The sequence below is a fragment of the Lotus japonicus genome, chromosome 6, assembly GCF_012489685.1.
Source record: "Lotus japonicus ecotype B-129 chromosome 6, LjGifu_v1.2".
NCBI classification, from domain to species: Eukaryota; Viridiplantae; Streptophyta; class Magnoliopsida; order Fabales; family Fabaceae; genus Lotus; species Lotus japonicus.
Genome location: NC_080046.1, coordinates 49,527,264 through 49,547,547, shown reverse-complemented (window position 1 = coordinate 49,547,547; position 20,284 = coordinate 49,527,264). Strand labels below are relative to the sequence as shown.

The window sequence follows — 20,284 nt, the reverse complement described above, 5'->3', positions numbered from 1 at the left end:
CTCTGTTTGAAGAATTCAGGGAGCTTTCAGTGATGGTGTTTTTCCAGGAGTATCAAATAGATGAGTTGAATGAGAAGTTCAATTTTCTCCAAGCCTCCTTGGACCAGCAAGACCCGGAAGGTCTCGTTCGATTGGCTGTCGAGATATCTGCGGTCTTTCTTGAAGATCTAGCTGCTCGTCAAAAGAAGGCTCGACTTGAGGGCCAGATGGCAGCGCTGGTGGATCGACTGGAACCTATGCAAGCTAGATATGATGGATATAAATCCAGTATTCCGTTCTAGGCTTTTATTTCTTTTATATATCGCCATACTTGTAATGTCTTATTTTGATTAATGAAACATTTTAATTTGGCAATTTTGACACTTTCTTTTATTCGATTGTGACTTCATGCAGCATTTGCTTATACGCTTTTAGGTACTTGTCATTTATTGTAACAAATTGACGTTGACCGCTTAATTCTTTAATCACGTAGGCATTATTAGATAGTACTTTCTTGACTTTAAACGGCCCTTCCCAATTGGGGGCCCATTTTCCGTAGGCCCTATCTTTCTTGTCAGTTGGGAGGATAACTTTCCACACGTAGTCCCCTGTGACAAAAGATCGATTTTTAACCTTCTTGTTGTATGCTTTAGCTATGCGATCCTTTTGCCTCGTTAAGACATCTAACGCCAAGACTCTTTCTTCGTCGAGATTTACCAATTCGTCTAGCATCATGTTCCAATAGACTTCGCTTGGGATATCTTCTTGTCTTTGAATTCTGAACGATTGCAAGTATACTTCTGCGGGTAGCACAGCTTCTTGGCCATAGGCCAGTCGAAAAGGTGTTGTTCCTGTCGCTTCCCTTGGTGAATTCCTGTAAGCCCACAGGACTTGGCTTAACGACTCATGCCAGCTTTTCGGCTTTCGACCCACGTGTTTTTTAATCAAGCTTATTAGAATTTTATTGGCGGCCTCTACTTGGCCGTTTGCCTGAGCATAGTAGGGGATCGAGGTTAGAAGCTTTATACCCCAGGATTCTGCAAAGGCTGCCACTTTTCGTCCTACGAACATTGTACCTTGGTCTGTTGTGAGTGACTCCGGCAATCCAAAACGATACACGATGTGATTCTGTATGAATTCGATTACCGTCTCTTGCGTCACGCTCTGTAGTGGAATGGCTTCGACCCATTTAATAAAATAGTCAATTGCTACAATTATATACTTGTGCTGCCTTGACAAGGCTGGGTGAATCTCGCCAATTAAATCTATTGCCCATCCCCTAAAGGGCCATGACTTGATAATAGAGTGTAACTCGCTAGCTGGCACGTGTTGGATTCCTGAATGTTTCTGACAATCTTGACAACCTTTTGCGTATTCGATGCAATCTTTCATGATAGTTGGCCAATACATCCCTTGCCTAAATAGAATCCATTTCATCTTTGCCCCTGCTTGGTGAGCGCCACATAGGCCGCCGTGAGCGGCTGATACAGCTATGAACGCATCGACCTCGCTTAAGCACTTCAACAACGTGCCGTCGACATTCTTTTTGAACAATTCATTGCCTATGATGGTATAATTTAGAGCCCTATACTTGACTTTTATGTCGGTTGACCCTACAGGGTTTTGCAAGTATTCGACGATTGGCTTTCTCCAATCATTGGGAGTAAGGTTATCGATAACCATAACTTCGAGATCCAAAGGACTCAATTTCTCCTTGATCCTAATCAACTCTTTCAATTTTTGTTTATCTATCATGTACCCAGAAGCAATTTGTGCTAACTCGTTAGCCTCTTGATTGCTTACCCTAGGTATGTAGCTAACTCCTGCTTGGTCAAAATTGGCTAGTAAACTCATGGCCTTTACGTAGTATTTTGCCAAATTTTTACTTATGCACTTATATTCCTTGGTAAGTTGCTTTACAACCAATTCTGAGTCACCTTTAACTTCGACGTTCTTTGCCCCCAAGGCCAACAGTATTTCGAGGCCTGAGACTAAAGCCTCATATTCAGATTCGTTATTGGAGCAACTTTCTCGAATGCGAAACATGAATTTGGTTGGGATGCCTTGTGGGGACACTATGAACATACCGATTCCTGATCCTTCCTTATGGCTTGAGTCGTCGAAGAACAACTTCCAAGGCTGTAATCCTACATAAGCTATCTCTTCAGGCAAAGTGTGATCTGCCAAGAAATCAGCTACTGCTTGCCCCTTAATTGTCTTTAAAGGGGCATAAGTGAGCGAATATTCGGTTAATGCTAAAGACCATTTACCAATTCGACTATGCAAAATAGGCTTGGACAACATGTGTTTTATTATATCAAAGTGAGAAAAAACCATTACATCAATTGGCTTTATATAATATTTCAGCTTGGTACAAGAAAAGTACAAACACAAACATAGTTTCTCGATCATAGTGTATCGAGTTTTAGCATCGTTTAACACACGACTCAAATAAAATACGGCTCTTTCGATGCCATCTTCATCTTCTTGTGCCAACATGCTGCCAATGGTTTCATCTGTAGCCGAAATATATAACCTCATTGGCTTCCCTTTTATAGGAGGAATCATCACCGGAGGGATTGCCAAATAGTTTTTGAGCTCATCAAATGCTTTTTGGTGCTATGCTTCCCAGCGAAAAATGTCTTCTCTCTTTAGTCGAAGAAGGGATGAGAACGGCTTAGTTTTGTCACTAAGGTTATCAATAAACCTTCTGAGGAAATTGACTTTGCCCAAAAGCGACTGGAGCTGCTTCTTGCTAGTTGGTGGGCTTGTGTCGAGAATGGCTTTGGCCTTGTTCTTGTTGATTTCGATGCCTTTCTTGTGCACCACAAAACCCAAAAAGTCACCTGCAATTACACCAAATGCACATTTAAGAGGGTTCATTTTTAAGCCATGTATCCTCATTCTCTCGAATGACTTCCTCAAATGCGACAAGTGTTCATCCCTGGATGGGGACTTGACCACTAAGTCATCAATGTAAACCTGCATAAAAGTTTCAATAAAGTCATGGAAGATAGTATTCATTACCCTCTGGTAGGTCGCGCCAGCGTTTTTCAAACCAAATGGCATGACCACCCACTCATATGTCCCTAAAGCACCAGAACATCGAAATGCTGTTTTCGACACATCCTCCTTGGCAATGAAAATCTGGTTGTAGCCAGAATATCCGTCTAAGAGACTTAAATATTCATGGCCTGCCGCTGAATCTACCATCATCTCGGCTATGGGCATGTGGTATTCATCCTTGGGTGTGGCAGCATTCAGATCTCGAAAATCTATGCAAACCCTCATCTTACCATTTTTCTTGATTACCGGGACTACATTGGCCAGCCACTCAACATATTTGGCAGCTCTGATGAACTTGCACCTTAGCAATCTTTCGATTTCTTCCTTGATCTTTACTAGAACGTCTGGGTGGAATCTCCTGGGTAGTTGTTTTACTAGCTTCTTGTCCTCTTTGATTGGCAGTTGTAATTCCACCAAGTCTCGACTCAAACCAGGCATCTCATCATTGTCCTAGGCAAAACAATCTTTGAATTCTTTCAACAACTCTATCATCCTACCTCTAAGCTCTGGGTCGATCAAGGAACTTATATAGGTTGGTCTTTTCTTCGAGCCATCTCCCAAGTCTACTTTCTCCAAGGGGTCCTGAGCCTCCATTTTCGTGGCGTCCACTAAAGGCTTTTCGAATCCCAACGGACCATCATCATAAATGCAATCCATCCTCAGATCATACATATCTTCTTTGGCCTCTTCACTTGGCTCATTTCCACGTGCACTATCCTTTTCATTCTGAGATAGCATCTCGACAGGTGAAACTGCAATTTTAATCTTTCCTTTAATGGCCATGTTTTTAGCCATTTTGTCGGCCTCTAGAGCCGTTTTCATCTTGTTTTCGGCCACGTAAGCCGAAATCCGAGCCAAGCTCGAATTAATCATCATTGTGCTGTGTTGCCACATTGGTGGCAGCCTCATCACTTGTCACTTCTTTAGCGGCAACTTCTTCTTCGTCACTGTGCCATCCACTCATAGCATCCGCCTTGCATGATTCATTGAGGTGCAATCCTCGAATTGGGTCTAGTGTCACTGAGTATTCTGAGTAAGGGTTGAAGTACTGATTGGCCACTGTTTCAAGTGGAGCAATTGTAGCCAAACTCTTCTCAAAATTCTTCTTGTCGACATAGCCCGCTTCTGCCAAATAGTAACTTTGGTCAGCTTGCACATTCTCGACAACTCCATCTGGTTTCCATATGGAGATTCTCTGATGTAGGGTAGAAGGCACTGCCCCTACTCCATGGATCCATTCTCTGCCCAATAAAAGGTTGTAGTTGGCCTTTGAAGGCACAACAATGAACAAGGTCGATCTACTTACTGTCCCCGCTGTTATATTCAGCATGATCGCACCCATGGAGGTGCTGGTCTTGCCTTCATAGTCTGATAAGACCATGTCATGGGGAATCAAATCTGTCTCTGTCTTGCCCAACCTCTTCATCATGAACCTGGGCATTAGGTTGATAGCAGCACCACCGTCGACAAGTATCTTATTGACCCCTTTGTCTTCCACTTTAGCCCACACAAACAAGGGCTTCAAGTGACTCTTCATATGCTCTGAAGGCCTTTGAAAAATGGCCTTGTCATCTTCGACAGCTCCCCTCTGCATGACATAATAGCATAAAGGGTTATCATCAGCCTCTTCCTCGACATAGTAATCTTCGTCGCCTTCAATGACCTCGGATACTCGGTCGAAATCAGCAGGGAGTATGGATACTATGCAGATGATGTTGAGGTCTTCCCCATCACTTTCGTCGAAGTCTTCTAGCATGTCTTCATCTTCATCTCTAGCAGCTACCTTTACCTTCTCTTGTGTGGGGTTTGGCAGGGTCATTCCTTGCTTGATGGCTTGGTCCAGATGATTGATGATGGACGCCACGCTTGACTTGTTTTCTGGGGCATCTAAAGGCTTGACATCCCACAGGGATCGAAATTTGCCACCTCTTTCCCGCTCCGCCTTTCTTTTCCTTAGGAAGCGTCGAAATTGGGTCCTGGTCATCTGCTCTGGCCCATAATAGTTCCTTGAGCCATAGGAGTAGTTTCTCGATACCTGAGAGTTATTAACGTACGAAGACCCTTGGCCCAAGTCGATTTTCTGCCACCTCTGCCTTGGCTTTGGTTTCGGCGGTGCTGACCTGAACCATTGGTTTTTTGGCGCCTCAGCATTGGGGAGATAGGTTTTGCTCTTCCCCTTTCGATCCTGACCCATATGGCTGTAGTGCTCTTGGGTGGCTATCTCTTCATGAGGGTAAGTCAATCTTTTGGCCACAGGCGCTTTCTGTTGATAGTGCCTCTTCATTTCAGAGTCTTAGTAAGCCTTTGCTGCTGACTTGTCGAAGACAGCACTGCATTTAGGGCACAACATGACTTCCTTTTCTCCATCTTGGCTTCGAGATAGGAACTCGACAAGAGTTTCTCCAGCTTTGGGGTAGACCTCCTCCAAGCTAGCTTCTCCACCTGGTGCTTCGACTGCCGCTTCTTTAGTTTCTGTTTCTCCCAGAACCAAACCCGAGTCGAGCTTCTCAGTGATGTCTACCATGCAAATGTGGAGGGGCTCCACATAATTGGCTTCGGCTTTCTGGAGTGGATCTGAGTCGACCTTTGCTTGGCCTTTAGTCTTTTCGCCGTACTTGAGCCTACTAGAATCCAGTGCTCCTTGAACAAGGTCCCTGAAACGAACACATTGTGAGGTCCAGTGGCCAAAAAAGTTGTGATACTTACAGTATTTTTTGCCTTTCTTCTGTTCAGGAGAAGGCAATTTTTGGTCTTTCGGTACCACAATTAAACCATCAGAGACAAGTATGTCATAAATTGCATCACATTTGGTCACATCAAAAGTATAAGTTTTGACAGTAGGAATACTATCTTTGGGAGATTCTTTTCCCAACTTGTTTTCATAAGGCTTTAGTGCCTTGCACACATAAGGGTCTCCTGGCTGGAGCTCAGCCAGATTGATGTCATTAATGTCGACTTCGGGGGTGACCTCGTGGTACGCGTACTGAGTTGGGCACACCAACTCTGTATCTATGTAGGTCACTTTCTCTTTTTTAGACCACTTGTGAGTTGTCTTAGCTTTCTCATTGTTCTTCTCCACTTTGAGTAATTCGACATGCCTTACTCTATCAGCGAGCTGAGACATATCTCGAATATACTGCGTGTCGAGTTTCTTCCTAATCGAATACTCTAAACCACCTGCGGCCAAAACAACCAATTCATGTTCTGGGACATGAGTAAAGGATCGAGATTTCAACATCCTGAATCTATTCAGGTAGTCATCAATAGATTCGGCATTCTTTCTTTTGACGCTAGCCAAATCCTTTAGACTCACTTTGCACTCCCCTGTAAAGAACTGCTCATGGAAAATTCTTTCCAATTGTGTCCAAGTGTGGACTGACTTAGGAGCAAGGGTTGTGAACCATGTGAACGCGTTCTTAGTTAAAGAACTTGGAAAATACTTCATTTTCAAATTTTCGTTAATGGCAAGGTCTCTAGCTTCAATCTAGTATCTCGCCACGTGTTCCACAGTAGACTCCACTGAGTCCCTAGAGAACTTAGTGAACTTTGGGACTTTCCAACCTCTAGGGAGTTCCACTTCGAGAACCTCTTCAGTGAAAGCTGAAACAAAATGGGGTCTATTCGCAAAACCCACATTAAAACCGTGTTGATTTAGCAATTGTTCGACAACAGCAGCAACATTTTGTTGCCCCCCAGCGTTTTGGTGTCGAATTCTGTCCAACACTCCATCAGCGTGCTCATTCCTATTTACCATGTATACGTTATGTGGCCCTGGTTGTCCCCCTTCATTTTCTTCGAATAAAGGGTTTTGTCCTACGTGTTGGTAGGGTTGTACGAGCCCGCGAGCTGGGATTGCGACCGGTGGGATTGGTTCAATCCTCGGCAGAGGTGCTATCTCGTTTTGTGCTCCTAACACTGTTGCCAGACGCCCCATCTGATGGGCTAACTCTTGGTTATTGGCATTGGTGTTCTGGATCAAGGGATTGAAGATCTCCCCCATTTGTCGAGATAACATATTCACCATCTCGTGCTGGCTATCGTCAAACTGTTGCCTGATAGCCTGAAGTGACCCTGAGTTCATGCCCGTGGGCAAGTACATTTGCCAACTTTGCCCCGTGGCAAAGCCGGGAGGGCTCACTCGATTTCCTAAGTTCATCATTGTGCCATTGGCCCCGAATGGGGGCATCCCAAAAGGGGGCACATTCTCGGAGAATGTCGAATGATTGCCCTGCAAGCCATGCATCAATGATGTAGGCATGCCAAAAGGCATATCTCTCACAGGCGGAGGAAGGTTCGGCATGAAGGATGTTTGGGCCACGTTGGCCACTCCCCTCGTCACAGTTGGCATCGTGACGGCCTGAGCCGTGGTAGAGATAGGTATCTCAGCCACGGCTGACATCATTACCCCCTGGGGTGGTGATATGACGCCAAGATTCGTCCCAGGAGGCAACTCCTCCTCATTGTTACTAATGCTCCCACCAGGGCTATTTTGATTCACCACGTTGGATCCCTGCGGGGAGGTTCTACCTCGACTGTTCGCCATACTTACTGTCCTACCGCTTCTCAAGTGCATAGAACTAACTCACGCAAGCAAGGACGAAAAACAAGTAGCAAAAACAATAAAACTTCACACAAAACGCTTCTGTAAAACTTGGTTTTCACAAAAACGGTCCCACTGGGCGTGCCAATTTGTTTACCGTGATATTTGGTAAACAAACATCTTCCGAGTTCGACTGGAAAAAGTTTAAGAGTTTTGCGAATTAAGGGTTCTTTTGGGAAAACGTCTTGCCAAAGCGCGTGTGAAATCGTGTTTTTCGACAACCGTGTGTCAAAGGATAAAATGAAATAAAAATTCGAAGACAAAACACAAGACAATCAAAAGTGCTTGAAGATAAAATTCACTAATTGAAAAGCTTTACATAAATCCAAACTCATAAATTCGACAGTAAATCTAACAAAAGCAACAACGACAACAAATTCGAAAATCTAAGTGCAGGAATTGCAAACGGCTGGTTCGGCAACATACTCCTCCATGATCACGTTAGGCTCGTTGAGTCTCTTTGATGCGGACATAAGAGCTTTGTAGTGATTTTTAGAGCTGAGTTGGGAACCTTTTTTCTGAATTGGATTCTCCTATTTATAGAGCTCCATGTCCCGCGTGTCCTTGGCGGTTCCTTGCTGGATGGGTTAGCGGGTCTGATTCCCCCACGATCTGATGCTTGCCCCGGAAGTTCCATGCGTAGTGGTGAGGGTCGTGTTCTTCAACTGCTTCAACTGCTTCTTGGCCACGTAATGAGCCATCGTGGTGGGAAACACATGCTCTCCTAACTGACTCAGTCAATGCTGCACGTGTTAAATATGCCCGTGTTTGTAGCAACGGTTACCAGTGTACCTTTGTCGAATTCGACTACCTCTTTAACTTGGCGTTTTTTCTTAATTCCTTTGGTCCATTTTCGACTGCCTCATACGTTTTGGGCCAAACATTTTGGGCCAACACAAGTTAACTGCAACATTGATTCAGTTGGGATATATTTAAAGTGCCAGATCATTCTTTGTTTGTCAAGAAGGTTAATAAAGCTTGCACTGAACTCTGTGATTATGTTGAGGATACAGTGCTAACTGGGAATGATCTACATTGTTGTTAAAAATATTTTGAATCATATTTTTAAGATCAAGGATCTGGGAGTTCTTAAGTATTTCTTAGAATTAGAGATTTTGCACCATCTTGCAAGGGTTTAATCATTAATGAAGTATTGTCTTGATCTAGTAAATGGGTGTGGTCCTTTTGAATGTAAACCTGTGACCTCACTTGTGTATTCTCTGTCATGATCTCCATGCTACTATGATAATGAGTCTCACATTCATTGCCCTCATGAAAGGACAAAACACATTGAAGTGGATTGCCATTTCATTAAGAAAAGCTTCAAATTGGGATTTTTCATTTTTTTTTTATGTCTCTTATACAAACCAGTTTGCAGATGTTTTGATAAAGGCCTTGCTCCTTAGCTAGCTAAAAGTTGGGTCTTGTTAACATTCATGCCCCAAATAGTTTTATGTTATGGGCTAGACATACATAAAGCTGTGTTCTTCATTTCCTAGTTTTCTATCCTTTCTATCAAACAGCAAGTTTCATTCCTAACCTTTTGGTTCCTTTAACCCAATTATGGATCTCCCTTAATCAAAATCAAACATGTGGATAATCACTCCAATAGTTAACCCAAACTCTTGCTAGGCTGGCTCACCAATTGAACTAGTAAGCTTAAGCCAAATCCACGTTTACTTGTTGGAAGATAGGAACATGTCCTTCACATCACACTTAATGTATAGACAATCAAATCAAGGGGAAATTAAGAAGATGTTTCTGATATTAATTAAAGAAATTAAATTATGGCATGAGAGCCAGGTAGCCCCATTATGCTATGAAGCACAGTGGATGTGAACGTTCAACAACAATGACAAAACAACTTGAAAGAATGTAACAACATTTTAAATGACCACTTCATAACACACCATAAAACTCATTAGGAAGGCCATTAGTTCAATGTAATTTTTCTGTTCTCAAACTCTTGGACCCAGATTTTAATTTCATTTGCCGGTGGATCCTGAAGACACTGGTCTTAAACCATGTTTGAGTGCTGCTTTCCACACAACATCAATCCTATCAACATCGATCGCTCCAACTTCGTGATGAGTCCATCCCTCAAGACTATGTACTACTCCTCCGGCGTGGCACGCGTGAACCACTCCTCTCTCCATCGTGTACTATATCAAACAAACAAAAATACATCAAGAAAAATACACCTACAATACCACATTGCATATTTTATCTAATTAGAGTGAAAGAGATTTATTGATGACTGCTCACCTCACAGGAACCAAGGCCTTCAACATCTTCTGGTAACCTCATAGCTGCAAGTTCACCATAAGTGCAGTCCCTTCTAAAGGGCAAGATTGGTGGGACAACAAATTGGTGGAAATGTGTTCCACGCGGAGCCCAGCTTTGCTCCCTTGGCGTGATCCACTTGCCAACAATCCAAGTCTGGATCACAAGTAATCACAATTGACTTATATGTTGTTTATGTGCTGGCCTTATTAAAGGCACATCATCATTGAAATTGAACTTATTGTAACATAGTTTATCTGGTTAAGGTTTTAATTTTTGTAGAAACTATATTAAGAATGAAGCCATGTGAACATTGGGAAAAAATGTTAGCATTTCTAGCATTTTGACTTTTGAGTTGTGAATAAAGAACCAATAACAAATGATTCCAGCATTTCTAGGGTGTTTGTTAAAAGCATGCATGGTATATACCTTGCAGTGTTGTGCAGCTTGGTATTTGGTCACTTGAACAAGGTAGCTTTGGTATTCTTGGGGGGCTTCCTTTTGAATCCTCTTAAATCTATCAGCTGAAAGAGTTAACATCTGCAGAGCAGTTTGTTGCATTAAGCTAATGGCATCATGATTCATCAAAATTATATGCATATTTGGAAATTTGTACAAAAATCACGGTGAAATCAAAATTATTGGACTAGCTTACGTCTGCCCACCATGATTTTAACTTAACTATGAAATTTCAATTTCAACCATGTGTATATGACGTCACTATAAATGGTTATGTAAATTGAGAATATGTGACACATTATAAGAGTCAGTGTTGCTCGGTGCATGTTTGGAAATCCGACTATTGTTGATTCTAAGACAAAAATCAATTCTGAAAAGAAACTTCTTTGAATAGCTTGTGGGGCAGGTGGAAGACTTACCAGTACTTTGACTTTCTTTTGGCAAAGGTAGAGAGCAATTGCTCTTCCAAGCTTGGAAGTTGCTCCTGTTAGGAACACTTCTTCAACATCTTTTGGGATTTCATCAATAATAACAGCAGCAGTTAAGGTGTTCCCATGAACAACCCTGACTCTGAGGTTTGGATGTTTGTCCACAAAGAGTTTTCCACCCCCATTTAGAGCTTCATTCTGTCCACAGTGTACATCAAGAATTGCAAACAATCAATTTTTCAACCAAACCCTGACATGGTACATTAAATTGACCCACTATGTAGTAAACTAATGATAATTGGACATCCTTTATGAACCACTAGAAAATATCATGAAATCCCATTACAATTCTATTTGATTTATCAAAATTCTACTAGTAACATGCACAAGTGCAGCCACATATGCTAATGTCTAGAGCTTGCCACAAAGATATTTGACATTCACCACGGACTCCGCGGATTGAAATTGCGAGAGCAGTTTATCACAAAAAAAAACATAAAATCTGATTTAATTTAATAAAAAATGGTTGAAAAATCGATGGAATTCAATGAAAATTAACTTTTTTTCTTCTTCCCATTTTACAGTTTTTAACTTTTTATTACCTTCTTCTTTAACAACCCCATAGTTAAAATCCTTAATGATCATGGAAAGTAACAAATATGTCTTTTCTGTTTATCATTTCTTTAGAACACCTTCTATTTAAACACAGCAAATGCTGGTTGAATGGAAAGTGCACTGTTTGTATAACCTCTTGAAGAATCTATGAAGCTAATGGGCCACCGTTGGTTTAGTTGAAATTGTGTCGTATGAGGCAATCATGACGTACCACCCTTTCTATGATTTTGTCAGGTATCAGAGATTCAGCCTCACCAGGCATTAAAACTCTCAACAACCATGTTCAGGTTCAGACAATACCACAGTTCAATAAATTGACCTTCATTTTTTTCCATTCAAATAATACTAGTACTATATTTGAATCAGTTTTTTTTTTTTACAGAATCAACTTTGGCACAGACAATACCTCTTTCTATGATAAAATTTAACTTTAGAATCAATAGAAAAGGATTCATTTTCATTAATGCTATAGAGACAAGTGGAAAAAAAAGTTCATCATGCCAAACCTTATTCAATGCTGCCAAGCTTATGACTTTAACACCAATTTTGTCAGCTGTGAGGATAGCCTCCTCGATTTTCTTATTGATGCCCTCAGCAGCAAATGGCAAGAAATACTGTCAAAACAACATAAAAAATACATGTTCAATACTTATTACTTTAATCACTTTGTCAATCGTGGAAAAAAATGGTTCATAAGTTCAAAGACTTCTCTGTAAATTAATTTTAATACATAAGAAACATAATATACCTAACATGTACTAAATGTTGGTTATAAAAACATGTTCCATGGGTGTACATTTTTTTAACATGATTCACTTATAGAATTGTCCTATGTGAAAACTCCAAAATACACTTTACCATTTCACTATGGAGCTTTAGAACCAAACATGCTCTAAATGGCATTCTTGGCATAGAAAAATATGAAGCAAAAAATTCTTAATACTATCATAGAGACTCACCTGAAAGCCACACCTGGGGACAACCCAGGTTTGGTGCAGTCTATCCCTGAGGTAGTAGAATGAAAATAAAAAGGCCTTGGACCTAACCCACATTGCTAGCAAAGTTGTTATGGCGATTGGCCAGAATGGTATCAAGAAGAACCTTGTTCTGAATGGCAAGGAAGCGAATGATCTGAGACAGAATTGAGCATGCATGGAGGATGTCACATCCACTATATGGGCCAGGAAAACAAAATCAGGTACCCTGCTGCATTTTCCTGCATAACAAAAAAATACAAAATTTCATCATAAATGTTGCTTGAATTAATAGACCAACATCACAGGGTTTGTAAAACTAGTGGTTACAAAGACATTACAAGTCCTTATATAAATTAATGCAAGTGTCTGTTGGCAGCTTAATTTTGGTAAGTGTCAACTCCCCCCTGATTAATTATGTCGATTTTAAGCATTATTTTAAGGCTTCATCTACCGCGGAACAAGACAATCTTGGTTCTCAAGTTAAGTTAAGAGGGTTTCTATGTATAACTTACTTCTATCGCATAAGAAGCATACTGTAAATAACATATACTAAATGTCATTAGTAAAAACATGGTTCATGAGTGAAACAGTTTTTACCTGAGCTGAATGATTCGTGTAATTCCCAGGATTTGGTGTTAAGCGTGTGGCCAAGGGCGTCAAAGAGTGGCATGAATAGGCAAAAGTTGGTATCCTTATTATCAGTGTGGTGTAGGCTGTGGTATCTGCAGAGAAAGAAATTAAGCAAGTGATCAATATATACAAAACACAACTACTTTATCGGAAATGAATGATAGCAAACCAAGTTTTGGCCAAGCATTTGAACTAGAAGATGGACCACTATCCATAAAATGCATATTTCCACACGTACCGTTTCCTAAGTAGATGCACTTTCTAAAGAAAATGAACCTAATAAATTGGAAATAAAAAGACTTCAAACCAAAACTTTTGGTGTGGTCCAGACTAACACAAGTTCAATTCATGTGAGTCATTTGTTAAAACTTAAATTGATTATAATATCTTAGGGTGTGGTTAATTATCTATGCAAACTAACGTTCAAACGAATGAATATTTGTTCACATTACACTTAACTGACATTGAAAAACACATTTAGAACATGTTTGTTTAAGGGATTTGTCTAGGAATGGTGTACCAGTACACTGATTATAACTTGTAAACATGAGATTTGTGACCATGTGAAATAAGGTTTATAACTTATAAAAATGACAGTAATATAATTGTCAAAAAATTAGTGTGAAATAGCTGTGAATTTGTCATTCACGCTAATTCACAGCAATTTAATAACAGTATCTACATCCACTATATAAACATATGGTGGACTTAAAGAGTCACCGAATAATTATTTCTTTTTTCTTTTCTACAAACATATATAGGCATTTTTTTCCTCTATGAACAATAGTCAAAGACATAACTCTCTTTAATGCCCTTATTTCCCCTTATATGTTTGGATGTTTTGAGAAAAAAACAAAATCGAAAAATTCAAAGAAAATTAAAGTAGATGGTGAAGCTATAAGATGTTCAAGAAAAGAGTAATTTTAAAGGACCATCACTCATTTCATAAAACTCTCAAAAGAATATTCAATTAACTAAGATATAGTCCATTTCTATTTTATTTACATCTTTGTTCAACAAAATCTGAATAAGAATTTTCAGATATGAAAATTTCACCTAATAAGACTACATGAAAATTTAGATTTTTTTGTTCTAAATATCAAACAAGTTTCCCCTGCAATTTATTGAGTGAACTTTACGATACTTGCCAATTAAACTCTATGCTGCATTTCTATTTTTGTTGGATGGTAAATGCTTTCACCAAAAAAGCAGAATGAAATCAATGCTTGGTTCTTCCTTTTGATTCATGTCAAGTCTGATAATTAATTGGGCATGCAATGACAGTAAAAGTGCTTTTGTATTAAGGACTCGTAGCAGCATAAAATTAACTCACGTTGGTGTGTAGAGAAGATATTTCATAAATGGGAATGTCTTGAACAGTCCGTGTGGAACAACCTCAACATTGCAATGCCCCAAACACCTCAGAAAATCAAAACCCAAAACGTATCCGTATACCAAGCTTGCTGATCCATATCCCATCACTGATGCTCCAAGGATAGGGATCCCAATTACTACACTAATAAATGCATGCTCCACAATTGTTGCGTGTCCCACTGCATCATCAAAGAAGCAACATTAGTAGCTTCAAATCAAATCATAGTAATTATTAAGTGTATCAATGCATAATGCGTGTATATATTTGTCCCCACAACTTAAAATTTCTGGATCCGTCACTTGCCTAAATGCGCGATGATGAGAGTATCTCCATCATTTGTGTTAAAACCATAATAAAATCTGAAATGGGTATTGGTGGTCCTTACTCACCAGTCAATGACTCTGGTACTGGAGATGAATGGTGAAGTGAGTGGTAATTGGTGAAAAGATAGTCTCCATGAAACTTTCTGTGCACCCAATAATAAAGTGGTTCTGAGATTCCCACATGCAGTACCAAGGCTACAATAACACCTTTAACATTCCAGGAAGGAAGGTTTTGAAGGAAGGGTAGCATGTAATAGGCCATGGAAGCAATTATTGTTTGAAGAATTAGGAAGTTGTCCCTGTTAATAAAAAACCAAGGAAAAAAATGAAACAGAACAATCATCAAACACATAAAGAAGCAATTTTATTTACTAAGTTAAGAAAAAAAATTCATTTCTTTACCAGTCCCATTCTTTGTCAATCTGCTTGAAATCTACCCCTTGTTGAAGAATCCTTCTGTTTCTTGTGAGAAAAAGCATGTTGCTGAAAGAGTTCCATAGGACATGAAGAAATCCTCTGAGACCACAGAGTAGGAGCAAATGAAAGCACCAGCTGAATTTGAGGTTGGAATCTTCAACATAAAACACTTCATACAGCACTTTCCACACAAAGGGACCATATAAAAGATACTATATATCCATAAAAAACAATTTTAAGATCACAAAACCCCATGTTAGTATCATCAAAATTACCACAATAATTAAAATATTGGAACAAGAAGCAAGAAGATGCATGTCAAACTATATAATAGCTAGTACCTTGAATAACCCCAAATTCTCCCATGGCCATGTTGATAATGGAGCACCCATTTTTCACTGGCCTAGATAGTAGATACTAGTAAACTTAAAATATTCTTCTATGTTCCAACACTTCTATAGGCTCTTGTACTAACTTGTATCAAGAAAAACACACAAAACCCAATAGAGTCCTATAGAATGGGAGCCCAAAATAGTAACCTGGAAGGATCCAAATACCCAAAAGGAGGGAACCAATCCCAGAATGAAAGTATAAATCTCTTTATACTAGAAACTCTGTTGCTGAGTTTGAGCCACCATTATTAAGCTGCCATGAAGCCATCTTCCCCATCACCTATTTATAGGGTCAATGAGCCAAGCGTTATTGCCAATGCGGTTAGTTTTCCTCTGTCAACCTCCAATGGTCTCTCTCTCTTTCACTGTGAAATGGAATTGACTAATTAATTAATTTCTGATTTGATATCAACCCACGATTCTTGTATTTTCAAATTTGGTAAGAGATGTTATCTTGAGTTAGTTAAGTGGTAGATGCTTTATTTATGTAGGGAATCTATTATTTTAAAAGTTCAAGTTTTTGCGTTAAATACATTTTTTTGGGTACAATTTTGCGTTAAATACATATGATTATCTTATATTATATTTTTAAAATGTTACTGTGGATATTTTTGACTCAAATTTTAATATCAAGGCACAATTTTTGTATTTTGAAATTTGGTAAGAGGTGCCGGTTAAGTGGTAGATGCTTAGTTAAATAGTTACCCAAAAGCTTAAATTATAACAGATAATTGTATATTATATTTCTAACTCAGTTTGTTTAAAAAAAAATAAAAAAATCTAACTCACTTGTAAGAAGTCACTTAGGCTTTGAAGCGTGGGCTATCATTGCTGAAATATAACTATTCCATTAGTTTTTAATTATAAGATTTAGACAATTACACTTATTAAGAAAACATATCTACTTAAGTTAATTGATGTATTGATTCTAAAATTTTTGATGCAATCAACCACATCCATCCTTAATTAATTATTGGGTAGTGTTGAAGAGAATTAATATCGCTAGTAATCACAGTTTTGAAATTACAAATTTTTAATAAATGCAAGAGCATATATGGAAAAGAGTGGTGAATTTTTCTAAAATATATAGTAGGTAGTCTTACATAGAAGGATATCGGAATTCCTGTAGCGGTCTTAATTAGGAACAGAGAGAGTAGTTTTTATTAGGATAATGCATCAGTAATTGTCGAAATTCATTTGGTCAGAGACTCTAATACATGTCATGCATGAATCAATTATCACAAAAACTTAAATTATTGATGTGCGTGAACCATTTAATTATCACAAATAAGATTTCGATGTTTGAGTCTTATCCATGAAAAAACCACAATGAGCTAGAAAGCTATATTATGATGTAAATATTTTCAACTTAAACAAAATTATCGTTCTCCAGAGCAATGGCGGAACTATGTAGAGACAGGGGAGCCCTCCCAAACTTTATACCTGTTATTATATATGTACTATTAATATGCTTCCTATAACAAGATACTCAATGTGCCCTAGTGGTTAGTGCTATTCCCTCTAACCTCAAGAAACCGGGTTCGAATCTTGGCTTGTTATTCTTTTTAATTATTTAAGATTTAACCAGTATATTTTTTGATCTAGTATTTGACAGCTTAGACAAGAGTATAGAAATTTAAAACTTGTTCATATACTTTTCTTTAAATATTTATTTTAAATTTCATACACATCTTTTTACTTGTCATTAATTTTGATTATAATTTTTATACTATTAGCTATTAGTACATCTATCATACCAATTTAAAATGGACTGCATTGACATTTTTTTCTTTTCATAAAAAGTTTAGAAATTTGAAATATTCCAATTTTAGAATTGAGAATTATATATTAATGCAATATGTTTAATTTTTACCAGAAAATAAATCATGAGAAGTAAAAGAATAATTTTCAAAAAAAATGTAAAAGAAATTTATTTCTTTCAAAAAAAGTCTTGTCAAAATAATTAAAAATGATGTTTAAAGGTAAAAAGAAAAAATCTGATGAATTTCTCTGAAAAATTAATAACTAAGAGTAAAAAATACATTCCGTTTTCAAATAAAAGAAGACTTGTGAGAACAGTTATAAAAATGTTATGTAAAGGTACAAGAATATAATTAAAATCACTATATTGTAATGAAAAAAACCTAAATATTCATGTATAATCTTTATTTTTATGTTATATATGAATAAATAAATAAATAAATAAATAAAAATATAAATAAATGAATTGGAATCTTATTTATTTTGGCCCCCTCAATTTTTATATCTAGTTCCGCCACTGCTCTAGGGCATTCGTGTATCAGATCAAATAAATTTGGTAAGTGATGGACCACCAGTGCTGTATGGCACAGGAAAACCAAATTTCAAAACAGTACACACACATTATAATTGGATTCTATGGCTCTAGCTGGAGCAATGAACCTAAATCCAAGTTAAAGTTAATGCGTTATATGGTTGGGAGGTTGCACGGTACGGCTTTCGTGTGGCTATTTCATCATGTCGGTTCAATGAGTACATCCCTATAACTGTCCTTATTTATGTCTCAGAATAACCCAAGGGAAATATATAGAGTTTTCTATATGATAGTAACAACAGCTAGCAATTTTAAAATTTAGTTTTTATCTTCATCACCTAACAATTGGTTCAGTATCCTTAAATGTTCTGTACCAAAAGCCAAAAAAAAGAAGTATCCTTAAATGTTCTAAAACAATCACATATTTCTATATTTATGTACATATATATATGAAGATAATAAAGTATTGTAAAAAAAAAAAGATAATAAAGTATTTTAAAGTTGTGGAATTGCGTTGGAGAGGAGGGGGGTTGGTTTGAAGAGAATATTTATAGGTAAATAAGAGATGGTGGTAGCACAATGTTCTGGGAGGATAAGTGGCTGGGAGAGGAACATATATAATTTGAAACAGCAGTTCAAAAGCTAGACTTAATGATATCTGTGTGTTTAGCAAAATACCAATATTCTAGAGTTGGGGGAAAGGAGAGATGGAAGGTAGGTATGGAGACTTAGGTGGAGGAGGAAGTTATTCTTATGGGAAAGCCATGCCTTGGATAGTATGATGCAGATTATTAATCCCTTTCGGCCAAGGATAGGAGTAAAAATGTTTTAAAATAAAGGATAGGAGTAAAGGATAATAAAAAACACCAATAAAATAAGTGGTGTAATTATACACCAAATAATTAGCTAGATAATAACTATAGTTAATTAGTTTTTGTTGTCGACAGCTAACTATAGATTATAGTTAGGAATTGGAAATGAAAATATTTCCATTAATAAATTCATAGCTAATTAGCCAATTAGGGATTTATCATATAGCCTAGTGTATCTAGACATAGTCAAGAAAAAAAAATATTATATGAGTAAAGTTTTTAGCATAAAATGAAATATCCAAAATTTAAAATTAATGATTCAAAGAGATATATTAATAAATTCACAATTATTGTGGATGTAGAGTTAGTTGGTGATTGTTTAAGGCGTTTTATTTTTTATTTTTTTTAAACTGTGTTTAAGGCGTTTTATAAGTTTAGTTTAAGTTCATTTAGTTTAGTAGTTGAGTAAAATTCATGTTTTGTTCTTTTATTCACTTGTTGCATCAATTTCTAAGAAGTTCATTCTAAATCTAAATCATCATAAATTAGTCTTTTTTTTACATAAAAACATCATAAATCTATATACTTTAGAAAAGAGGAAGGCTATGAGCCCCACCTCCATGACATGGCACTCCAAGACCCACTCTCCACCACCCCCTCTTTACGTGACAAGTGTCACCTCCTAATTATTTTGGACCTGAATTGTAAAAGCCCAATTACATATTTCAGTTTTTAGCCCATTAATCAAAGAATGAGATTTTTCATTTAATTGTTCAATGACTCTTAATTTGTTTCCAAGCTTCTGATGCAAAAACAATAAAAACGTAATAATTTTCACCTGTGCGTTTTAAATCAAATTGAATGCAAATTCTGTAAATGTATTGACCAAAACTTAATCAAAATAATAATTAAATGGTGTTGATTTGAACTATTTCCGTCAATTACATGGGCCCATATTATTTTAACTTCAAAAACTGAAATTGTTTTGCTACTCCCCATTTTTACGTTACTATTGATTTGGTAATAAATGCTTGACCTCACAATTCAATTCGGCCCATCTAATTTCATATAGTAATTTTTGCAATCATGAAAGTGTATATGGCCAATTCCATTCGGACCATTAAATTTCCTAAAATAAGTTTTGCAATCATTAAATTTTGAACCAATCAACGTGGGAATCATGGCCAGTGATTTATATTTTGAAAACGCTGATTTTATGTTGGTCTTTACAAACACATACCACCGGTGTAAAAGTGATATATAGTAGTAGAAATTGAAGGAATATTGAGTAAATCATTAAATGCATCCACGGTATTTGAATTGAAAACAAAACTGGTATTTACCTTAACTAGCTCATCAAAATTAAATTCCATTAAAGGACCATGCTATTATGAATCATAACAAATAATAGTGAGATTGACCAATATGATTTAAAAACAACTGATTTTGAATTTCTCCGTGTGTTGATTCAGGCCGCAGCAAATATGGAGGTGGACTGCCATTATTTTTTTTTCTTCCATTTTTAGAATGGAGTAACCCTAATTCTCAATTTCCAATATAAATAACCTCATGTTCATTCTTCAAATTCATCTTTTATTCCCACCAACCATTACCTTTGAAGATTTCTTTGTTCTA

At 37.6% G+C, this 20,284-nt stretch overlaps 2 protein-coding genes across 2 annotated transcripts; both read right to left on the bottom strand.

Annotated features, from left to right (window-relative positions):
• Positions 1-369: 369 nt before the first annotated feature.
• On the bottom strand, positions 370-714 carry LOC130725487 (uncharacterized). Its single transcript, XM_057576710.1, has one exon. It carries the CDS (start codon positions 712-714, stop codon positions 370-372), a length of 345 nt encoding a protein of 114 aa, XP_057432693.1.
• Positions 715-9,392: 8,678 nt separating this feature from the next.
• Positions 9,393-15,881, bottom strand: LOC130723932 (very-long-chain aldehyde decarbonylase CER3-like). The gene is made up of 11 exons (XM_057575083.1): positions 15,494-15,881; positions 15,138-15,364; positions 14,802-15,034; positions 14,371-14,590; positions 13,005-13,129; positions 12,390-12,646; positions 11,937-12,044; positions 10,807-11,013; positions 10,358-10,468; positions 9,911-10,084; positions 9,393-9,807 (listed from the first exon to the last, which is right to left on the bottom strand). The coding sequence occupies exons 1-11, from the start codon at positions 15,542-15,544 to the stop codon at positions 9,631-9,633; spliced, it is 1,890 nt and encodes a 629-aa protein (XP_057431066.1). The 5' UTR covers positions 15,545-15,881; the 3' UTR covers positions 9,393-9,630.
• Positions 15,882-20,284: the final 4,403 nt, after the last annotated feature.